Genomic DNA, 10,932 nt, shown 5'->3' with positions numbered 1-10,932 from the left:
AAATAAATAACATAATAGGGGGATATTGGGCCTTGTAGGCCGAAGGACATCGGAACTGGAATCAGAGATCGTGTCATTCCTTGTTTCACTTCTTTCGAGGGGACCATGACCATATATATATATATATATGCCCCGTAAAAATCCATAATCCGAAAAGCCCTTTGCTTTCTCGTCAGAAAAATATGAAAGCGGGGATGCTCAACATTGACAGACTAATCTAAAGTGCTGCAAGTCTTGTCGTCAAAAAATCAAAATGCTTCTTTACCTTTTTGGAGTAACTCTTTATTGAAAGAAAACACTACTGACAGACAGAGTACAATTGTAAGATGGCTTTGAAATGTTTTGACTGGCTCATCTTTAAGTATTGGTGCTTTCGCTGAAGCTTGGCCGTTATTATAAACATGTGTGTATTGTTGCTTGGGGGTGCTAGCTAGCTAGTGAATGTAAATTTATTAGCAATCACTCGAAATATTTATCTACACTTTCTTTCTTTTTTTTTCTAGATTTCTTTTATTGTGTAGGTGGGTGTTGTGGTTGTTTAATGCCCAGACAGGCAGAGGGTATTCTATTACTATAGCAGCAACCCAGAAATTAATTAGCAGAGACGCAACAATACAGCAACTAACTAGTGTTATTTGTAGCTACTAGTTGTCATTCGAGTCGAGTTTCGAGCCAATATTTTGAGGCTCGAGACTTGTCGAGCTACTCGTTGAGCCGGGAGTATTTAAATAATATATTTATAATTTAAATAATATATATGTATTATAATTATAAAATAACCATTATAGGTATAAGTTTTACGAAATTTACAATAAATTCTTCTTTATAATAAAATTTCATAATGGCAAAAAAGTAATAACATAATTGTAAAAAGACCTAAAAAGAAAAAATGTCTAAAAAAGGGAAGAAAAGACGAAAGTGCGTCAAAAAGCTTGATTAGGCTCGACTTGATAAGGCTTGACTAAAGGTCGAGCCTTATCGAGTCGAGTCTCGAGTTTAAAGCGAGTTTTTCGAGTCAAGTTTCGAATATCGATTTTTTGTACTCGATCGAGCTCGAGTCGAGTTCGAGCCTAGGTATATATGAGTCGAATCGAGGTCGAGTATAGCAATACTCGAGTTTGACTTGGCTCGATTACATCCCTACTTTTGTGTGTAGGTTTGGTACTCACGTACCCTCCTCCACCGGATTGCTGCGTTCCTTATTCCTCCATGTTTCTTGGACGTTTTAAGGTGAACTCGATGGTACTAGTATTAGATAGGAGTATATTACTACTACTACTACCACTGCACAAGTATTTCTCCAGCTTCATGCCCGGCGGAGCAGTTAATAGTAGTAAGACTTTCAAGAATGTTTTGTCCTGGGACTTGGGAGTGTGAGCAACTGCACATCAATACAATACACGTAACTTTGAGAAATGCACTAGGTATCATTTGAATTGAGACACTTTTTCCCTTTTTCAATTTTTTTTTTATCCTTACCATGGTAGTGCTAAAATTTTGTTACAACAAACTAAGCAGAAAAATACTCAGAACCCAGGTTTAGCAGCTGATTTTAGGAATTACAAGTTTAATTTGTATGTGTACCGGCGGGAATTTGCTTTGAAAAGTGCAGTTGTGTTGTTCCTTCCAAAGAAAAAAAAAAAAAAGTGCAGTTGTGTTGTCTTTTGTTGTCAGCATCACCGACGGTCGCTACAAGTTGGTACTTTTTCTTTTACTAGTAAGTAACACATCAAGTACTTTGTGTTGTGCGTGAATATAACATTTTAGATATACTAATTTTTTTATAATATTTTGATTGTTAACATAATATTATCTAAGAAATTGCGGTGAACAAAATGTAGTAATTAGCAATCATGCAAAACGTTTATTGCATGTAAAAAACTAAGCATTTGCAATACAGTCTAACGTACAAAAATTTTAAAGATGGAATGTTAAGATTGGAGCATTATATTAAATTAATTATCATCACATATCAAATTAGAGCTTAGTCTTCGATTTTTCTTTTTTAAGCATATCACTATTTCCCTTTTCAAATTTTGTGCATATCACTTGCCATTTTGCTTTTTTCATTTTCTTTTTCAGCAAGAGTAAAACAAAGGGCTAGCAGGTGAGGAGTTCTGATATTTCTTTTGAATTTTTTTTCACTCCAAGTAGATAGAGTTCGAATCTTCAATCTATAGTCCAAAGAGAGATTTAATCTTTTTTCAATAGTCACTGAACGAAAGTAGTTCGTAGGTTTCATAATTACATTTAAAATATCAAAATTGTGGTACTTTTTAAATGATAACAGTAAGATAGACAGAGAATATCTTTTCTCCTAGTGTGTCCTGAGTGTAGTTTAACTTTTTTTTTTCTGTAAATGCCTATTGTTGAAAAAAAAAAAAAGAAGAAGAAGAAGATAGACAGAGAATAGCGACATAATAGATTTTTTCCTATTACTACCAAGTGCTGTACGTATGGCGTGGACAACAAGAAGCAGACCACACTCGAGGCAGGTATTCCGCGCTCGCGCTCAAAACATTTAGATCCATCTGCAAAAAGGAAACGAAAAATAAAAGTGGGCAGCGTTGTGGGCCCTTCTGAGGCGGGGTCCCCTCTGCCGGCTCCAGGTGGGAGTGACGCGCCAGAAAATGGATACCACTACCACCACCATGCTGCTGCTGCTGCAGCAGTAGTTAAAAGTCCAAACAGAAGAACACCACAACAAAAAAGTAAGAGCACTTGCGCTTACGCTTAGCAGCAAAACTAGCAACTACTGTAGTGCTGCTGCTCCTTAGATGAGATTACTGGTAGTAGTTAGCGCTTAGCACTCAGCTAAGCCAACCACGCGGCAGCAATTGGTTTCCAGAAACGGCAGCAATTGCAACTTCTACTGCTCCATTTCAGGATGCAATTCAGAAGTTAAAGTTGCTCAATTATCTGGATTTCTTATGGCTTTTCTTCGCAAAGATCCATCATCCCAAGCTAATCAGACAGAGAGACAAGAGACAGAGAGACGAAAAGCTAATTCTTGTAGTATTTTGAATTGAAGCAGAGTATTGAAATGGTGGGAGGAGGAGGAGGAGGAGCATCTCGGAAATTGAAGAAGGCCGCCAAGAAGATACTTTCCCAAACATGCGCCTCCTTTTCCTGGACCACCACTTCTAATACCAGTACAAACCAAACCTCCCATGTCAATGTCCTCCCCGACACCCCCTCCAATGCTCTCCATGTGAGTCTTCTCTCCCTCTCTCTCTCGCCCCCTTAAATTTCTCATTGCTCAATCTCTCAAGTTCAACAAAATTGATACTGCTGCATGTACAATAACAGCAATCCCGCACCATCATATATTTCTAGTGCAAATGAATAAAAGGATGTTAACTCATGTGGGTTAGATGCTCTTGCTCTCCTTCTTCTTCTTGTGTACTCATTGTGTCAATAAAATTACATGTTTGCATTTTATAGCGAAGCGTCTATTCCAGAATGAAATGAAATTTTCGTTTACCCAATCTTACCCCTCCTCCTATCTCTCCGTCTCCAGTTTGGTCTAATTTTCGTTCCTTCACCTCAATAATTGTTTCATTTGTTTTGCCCATTTGCTGAAGCAGGTATCTTCCGATTCACCCTGCTGCTACCTTTTTAAGCCCGCAATTACCTCTCCGCGCCCAATCTGCTCCAATGGGACCTCAGACCAAGCAGTTTCCACCACCAACACTACTATTTCTGCTAGTAAGGTGCTTGCACTACTTAATGTCACCAACACTACTATCTATCTTCTTCTCCGTTGAGCAAAAACTTATCATTACTACTCAAGTGGTTATTGTAACATTCATTAACAGTGCCCTGACATATAATATTGCTTTCTTGTGCCCCCGCATCCCTAATCTCATTACTAAACAGCACTAACAAATTTGCCCACAAACTTCGTTTTCCTTGCACTCATTACTTGGTTGCGATTTTCCTGCAATTCCACATGTCCCAGTCATGCGTCCGACTTTATAGTCCTTCCCCCTTATTTATTAGCTTGTTTTGTCGCACTTCATACTTCACCTAATCTACTTATCTGTAGATGAAGATATAGCCCAGCCAAGCCCAAAAAACTAAATATTTTTCTGTTTAATGACCCCACCCAGAGTCTCCGCTGGTGAACTAAGATATGCTGCTTGTATATGTGAGACAGGGGTTACAGTATTGGATTTGGGATCTCTTACATGAAATTTGAAGAAAGAGTGATGATGATTTCGTGATACTGACATTGCGAAATTCTACTTGTAGTCAAATAAAAGCCATCTCATTCCTTCCTAAAAGTCCTACTTACTTAAAAATTGATTCTTGGATCAAGTTCTTGAAATGAACTTTTTCTTTTTATTGTAATTCAAATTTCTTGAATTTTGGAGGAGACGATATCAAATATTTTAGGTTCAACACTGTTGGAAGAATTTGTGAGATAGACTCTTCAAGTTTCTCAATGAAAGGCCACTAAGAGAGACTACCTAAATCTCCACATCATCATCATCATGTTTCCGAAAAAGAAGATAATGGAATTCTTTGGTAGGTTGTTTTTCAAATTTGAGTTGCCATTCCAACTACTTGGGTAGAAAGACAGTACGCGGATTATCGAAATTTAATCTGGCTGGTAATTTGAGTTATAATGCAGGTGTCTTTTTGCATTATGGATTTAGGATTGGGACAAAGAGCAACTGTCGAAATCGATTCATTTCTTTTATTATAAATGCAGAATTCATTCCCCTTCCAGTTTTGGCATACTTCACTATATTATTCTGGTTTTGCTGTCGTAGGCTTTATGACAAGGTTTTTTTTTTTTTTTCCCTTTTTTCCTTTTTCTGGCAGAGCATTTGTACGATCTGTCTGGATCCTTTGAATTGCAGCTCAGGCAGCAACCCGTGCCCAGCTATATTCACTGCACAATGCTCTCATGCATTTCACTTTGCCTGCATCTCTTCCAATGTTTGCCATGGTAGCATGACCTGCCCAATTTGCCGTGCCCATTGGACACAGCTTCCTCGTAATTTAGATTCACATTGCTCCCTCCAAAGCAACCAGTCTGATCCCATTCTCCAGATCCTTGATGACTCTATCGCTAGTTTTCGGGTTCACAGACGCTCCTTTCTACTCTCTGCTCACTATGATGACGATGATCCAGTAGAGCCTGACCATGCATCAGACCATCAGCGTCTCCACATCTCTTTGTTACCTTTCCATCTAGCTCATCCTGACATTCACTTGTGCGCACATACGAATTCTGGGGTTAGTGTAGGTCATTCTCGTGATATTTCATTACAGCATCAATTGACTAGTCCCTCACATTTGATGGTACAATCATCACTTGTACCAGCAGAGCATCCTGCCACAGCTGGACAGTACCCTTTTGCTTGTACTTCAACAAGAGCTTATCTTTGTGTAAGATTAGAACATCAACCAGCAACTGATTTGGTCTTAGTTGCCAGCCCCAACGGGCCACACCTGAGGCTTATGAAACAAGCCATGGCATTGGTGATCTTCTCACTGCGAGCCGTGGACCGTTTGGCCATTGTCACCTACTCTTCTGCGGCTGCACGTATGTTTCCCCTCAAGCGCATGACTTCCTATGGGAAAAGAACAGCATTACAAGTCATTGATCGGCTTTTTCATACAGGACCTGCAAATCCAATTGTAGGCCTAAAGAAAGGGGTGAAAGTACTCAGTGATCGTGTCTACAGAAACCCGGAGTCTTGTATTCTGCACCTCTCGGATGGTCCGACCAGGTCCTACCATAGCTTCAGCACAGAAGTTCCCGTGAGAATATATCGCTTTCATGTAGGGTTCGGTTTCGGCACTTTGAATGGATTTGTCATGCACGAGTTTGAGGAATTTCTTGCCAGAATGTTGGGCGGGGCAATCAAGGAGATACGGCTAAAAATCAAGGAGGATGCTCGGGTTATAAAGCTTGGAGAACTAAGGGGTGGTGAAGAAAGAAGGATACCACTAATATTGCGAAAATGTGGGCATGTCTGCGTGGAATATAGCTACGTTGACAGTGGAATTGATGAATGCAGCAAGACTGGGGAAATTGTAGTCGGGATTCCAGATCAAAGTGAAAGGAATGACGGCTTAGATTCTGTTGCGAGCATGGGTGGGAGGACAAGCAGTGCGGAGAGCTGGGACTACCATGACTCTTTCATGGCTAGAAGATGGGCCAAGCATTTGCACGGAAACAGGCCACTGTATCCTACCATATATTCATCATAGCTTCAAACCCCACAGTCAATCCAAGTATCAAACTCAAAACATTTTCATTTGCGGATTCATTCTCTTGTTTGGCCAGCTAAGAGTATTATCAAACCGTCAAGTATTACTCCTTTAATGGGGCCTGTTGACATGTTGCCTGCATGGGGGGAGTGGGATGACAAGCAGAGAATAGGTGTTGAGGAACAGCTGAAACACTTGCTTGCTTTCGACCAACATGCATTTTCCATATACATATATTTATTTTTGTAAGAAGGGAATTGCTACCATTTAAGTTGGGTTAATAGCATTAAAGCCCCTCAACCTTTTTTTTTTTGGAGTGATTTACACTTTGCCCCCTAACATTATTTTGTAAGCACTTTACCCACTCTTTCTTTCAAAATCATGTTTGACTATTAAATAATAGATGAAGTTCCAATATCGCCCTCATTTTCAATACGAAGAAAATTGTTCATTTGCAGTTTACCTAATGAATTATGATCCTAGTTGCCTTTTGTCTCCTAAAGCATTTTTTAAGCATTTTGCCCATGCTATTTTAGTTATTCTTTCCTCTTGTTTTCGTCTTTCATTTTTTTCTCTCTCTCTTATTTATTCCCATAACCTCTTGTCACTTCTAATCTATTTTATCACTATTACTAATTGATTAATCAAAAGTTCTAAATTTTACATCCACATCTAAATATTTTTAATTTTTGATATCTTTGTAAACAAACAAGAAACTAAAGGGAAAAAGAAAAGATGAGGATGGATAAAATATTAGTGGTAATTTTACAGGTTAATTGTTTTAAATTTCTATTCTAACTTTACCTCCTAACTTTTTTTTTGGGTGTCACTTTGTCCCCAAAGAACAAAAAATTACCCCTCGAAGATTGTTATCTTATGTCCTTTTCTTTTTCTTTTCTCTATTCTGGTTTTCCCTCCTTCCATCTTTGTCACAGTGTCTCTTTACTCCAAAGCCCCTAACTTCTTTAGATTTCTAATGATTTAAAAAAAACTGTTATATACTATTAATAAAGTTATATACTATTAATAAAATAATAGAGGGAAGCACTGTTTCAATTGAAACAAATAGAAAGGAAATACAAAGGCCCCATATTCTGGGGTATGGGAATAGAGTCTACAAAGAGAGTTGAAAAGGAATTCAATCCTCATCTTCTACACTTTGTAGTGGAGTGCAAACAAGTCCAGTTTAATCGAGTAGCTCATGAGTTTATTCGATCAAAATTCAACTTCGAGTTCAAGCAACTTGAGATGCTAGATGAGTTCAAGTTTGACCTTAATATGTGAAGCTTGAAAGTTCATCGAATTTAATCGAGCTCCATCGAACTTCACATACATATATATATTATTTTTCATTTATTAGTATGAATTGTCTATCTTGTCCCTTGTTTAAAATTATATACAATATAAATTTCTATTACTTAAACTTGATTGGACTCGATTGAGCTCGATTGGATTTGATTTGATCGAGTTTGAGTTCGAACTCAAGTAAAGCAAAACAAATTTGAATTTGAGTTTGGTCTCAATTCAAATGTTGTTGTCCTTATGCCGTTGAGAGATGGCAACAACCCATCAAATCTATCCTTGCATTTTTTTTAATTGGATAGTCAAGAGTGAGAGTAAATAGATTTATGGCTATAGCAGCAGGTTGGAAGAAGGGATGAGAATGAAAATAGTAGATTTGATTTTTTTGATTTTTTTAAAAAAAATCATATATTAGCCTTGAAATATTTGTGTTGAAATTTGAGAATTGAAATTATTTGGTAGAATGAGGGAATGAAGGGACAATAGAAAAAATAAAGAAGAGAAAATAGAAGATGATAGGAAGAAAAAAGAAAGGAAAATAGAAAATAGAGAAGAAATGAAAAAGCCAAAATGGTAGAATAATAGAGGGATAGTTTAGGTTTAAAGGGATTAAGTGATAAATATTTTTTATGAGATATAATAAGAATTAGTATGTATTTTAGGGGACTTAATGTAATTAACCCTAATTTTATCTTTAAAGATAAATTAAGTATAAAATTCTATGGACGATAAAGTGCAACTAGAGTCATAATTCATATGGATAAATTGGAATTGTTAAGGTATTTATCATATGGATAAAATTGTTTAGATAATCGGATAATTTTGTGCAGGATTTCTTATTGTGCTTGTGCTATACTAACTTCAAATTCTGTTTGATAGGTGGTAGGAAGCTCAGTCACTCAGGATCCTCTATTCTTGAGGGCTTACTTAAGACAGCAATCCCATGGCAGCCTCCTCGTCTCTATCACTGATGCTACAGATTATAAAGACGATTTCTGGTTTCCTGAAGACCCAATATATAGCTGTCTATTATTCACCACTCCTTCGAGTTCAGTATCGAGGTTGAAATCGAGACTGTTGGATTTAATGTTTGCAACCATTTCTTAACTTGGTTAACATCCTCTTTTTTGATTTGTTTAAGGGAGTCACTAAAGTATTGAATGGACTCATTTGTGCTTATCTACATAAGTAATAAAAGTGCGAAGGGTTTCGTCGTTCTGCACGTGATTTCGTCATCCTCATGTGATCTTCACTGGTATCTGTTTAGCGCATCGCGCGACGCCTAGGTCAGACTAAAATGCCAACAGTATTCTCTTCCTTTTCTTCTCGATTTTTTTTCCTCTCTCTCTCTTCCATACTTTCCTCTTCCTCTCTCTCTCTTCCCCCTCTCTCTTACTCTCAACCTCTCTCTGTTTTTTCCGCCGCCACGTCATTTTCCTCTCCTCTGTCATCCAAAACCACGAGTCCTGCTTCTCCTACCAGCCTTGGGATTCCCTCTCCGCCTCCCTCCTGATGAGAATTTAAAGATCAAGACCCATTCAAACACATGAAAAATTGGAAGATTCAAGTGAAGAATACTTGAGTTTAGTAGGATTATTTGATTTTCCTCGTTGATTTTGGTTATTTCTCGCTTTAGAAGGTCTAGGTAATTAAGCTAGTTTAATTGCGGCCCATTTGTTAGTAAGTAAGGCCCAAAATCTTTCTTAAATATGTAGGGTAGTTTGGTCAACTTTTGGATTAGGGTTAATGCTTGTAAGGGCTATAAATAGCCCCACTTCCTCTTTGTTGGGGATCAATTTCTGACTATTAAATACAATTAATGAGTTTTCACTTTCTCTTTGGCAAGAGAGTTGCCTTTGAATACTTGAGAATCTTCTCAAGTTATTCACTCGAACTTATCAATCGAGTATTTCCTTGATTGTGGCGTTCTACTACCTCCAATTTGGTTCGTTAATTCGAGTAGTTACGGGTTGAGATAATATCAAAATTGTTCGTGACTTCTAGGGATTAGTTGGGTCAAATTTCCGCTGCCTAAACCATGGTGTTTTGGTTGTATAGATCGGGGTTTCACATCAGTTGGTACCAGAGCTAGTTGACAACCACCAGGTTATATCTTTTTTTTTGTTTTTCGTTTATTTCGAGTCATATATGTTTATCCCAATCTGTTCGTTTGTTTAGAACCAAAAAAAAAAAAAATTATTACTGTTCATCGACTGTTCATCGTTACTGTTCACCGACACTGTTCATCGTACTGTTCACCGACACTGTTCATAGTTACTATTCATCTGAATACAAATCTGTCCAGTCTTGTTGTTTGTGTTATCCAACTTGTTTACTTGATTTTCAAATCTGAATTTTGGCAAAACTTGTTGGAATTTTGTGAATCTTGAAGAGAACTTACAATAATCTTGAGTTTCTTGAATTCTTGGCCACAATCTTGAAATTTCTGAAGTTCCTGACAACTTCCTTGAACGTTCTTGAAAAATCTTGGAGTTCTTGGTTGTTATTATTTGTGGACTTCCTTGTTTTGTGTCGTGGTTGATAGTTGTAGTCAAAAAAAAAAGACAAAAAAAAAAGAAGAAAGGAAAGAAATGGGCAACCGAATTGTTTTGAATAGAGAACCAAATCTGATTTGTGCAATCTTTCTTGGAGTAGAATTTGGAAGTTACCAAAAGTTGTTTCAAGAAGATTACCAAAGGTTGTTTCAAGAAGGTTACCAAAAGTTGTTTCAAGAAGGTTACCAAAAGTTGTTTCAAGAAGGTTACCAAAAGTTGTTCAAGAGGAAGAGGATTTTCAAAAGGTTTTCAAAAACTAACTTGTTTCCAAAATCAATTAGGAAACTAAGTAAAGCACTTGGATAACTCTTTGTACTCACTTGGACACACTCTCTCCTACCTTTTTAGGAAACTTTCCTAAACTCTCTCATCCATTTTTTGGAAACTTTCCTATATTCTCTCATCCATTTTTAGGAAATTTTCCTAAACTCTCTCATCCATTTTTTTGAAAACTTTCCTAAATTCTCTCATCCATTTTTTAGGAAACTCTCCTAAAATTCTCTCATCTATTTTTAGGAACTTTCCTATATTCTCTCATCCACTTTAGAAAACTCTCCTATATTCTCTTCCTAGATTCTAGGAACACTTTCCTACATTTTCTCCTACATTCTTGTGATTACACTTGTGGAAAGGTTGGTAACGGTTGTTGGACTTGAGCAGCATTTCTCAACTACCTAACCCAACAGGTAAAGGTATTTGGTAAGTCCATTAGAGTGACATCCATATACACGAGTGCGAGTGGATACACGTAAGGGAGCGTGAAAGGCAATATCTTCGGTTTCGTTGCTAACTTTTTGCAGGTTCCCTCATACGTCATGGCGAGTATAAGACGCATAAAAGTTAGCCC

At 37.4% G+C, this 10,932-nt stretch overlaps 1 protein-coding gene across 3 annotated transcripts; it reads left to right on the top strand.

Moving 5' to 3' along the window:
• Positions 1 to 2,684: 2,684 nt before the first annotated feature.
• Positions 2,685 to 6,645, top strand: LOC113783824 (E3 ubiquitin-protein ligase WAV3-like). 3 transcript variants are annotated; one of them, XM_027330053.1, is made up of 3 exons: positions 2,685 to 3,211; positions 3,588 to 3,713; positions 4,831 to 6,645. In XM_027330053.1, exons 1-3 carry the CDS (start codon positions 3,044 to 3,046, stop codon positions 6,226 to 6,228), a joined length of 1,692 nt encoding a protein of 563 aa, XP_027185854.1. In that variant the 5' UTR covers positions 2,685 to 3,043; the 3' UTR covers positions 6,229 to 6,645. The 3 variants fall into 3 exon arrangements, with proteins under 3 accessions (XP_027185854.1, XP_027185855.1, XP_027185856.1); XM_027330055.1 differs by lacking the exon at positions 2,685 to 3,211 and adding an exon at positions 3,230 to 3,365 and having other exon boundaries at positions 3,588 to 3,708; XM_027330054.1 differs by lacking the exon at positions 3,588 to 3,713.
• Positions 6,646 to 10,932: the final 4,287 nt, after the last annotated feature.

Source organism: Coffea eugenioides, chromosome 9, assembly GCF_003713205.1.
Source record: "Coffea eugenioides isolate CCC68of chromosome 9, Ceug_1.0, whole genome shotgun sequence".
NCBI classification, from domain to species: Eukaryota; Viridiplantae; Streptophyta; class Magnoliopsida; order Gentianales; family Rubiaceae; genus Coffea; species Coffea eugenioides.
The sequence above is the reverse complement of the archived record's forward strand: the minus strand, read 5'-3'. Positions and strand labels throughout refer to the sequence as shown.

What these genes read in the sequence shown, in the direction of transcription:
- LOC113783824 (XM_027330053.1), top strand. Translation starts at nt 3,044, where the DNA reads ATGGTGGGAGGAGGAGGAGGAGGAGCATCTCGGAAATTGAAGAAGGCC. An exon ending in CCCCCTCCAATGCTCTCCAT is followed by an intron (nt 3,212 to 3,587) that starts GTGAGTCTTCTC and finishes TTGCTGAAGCAG; the next exon opens with GTATCTTCCGATTCACCCTG. An exon ending in CTACTATTTCTGCTAGTAAG is followed by an intron (nt 3,714 to 4,830) that starts GTGCTTGCACTA and finishes TTTTTCTGGCAG; the next exon opens with AGCATTTGTACGATCTGTCT.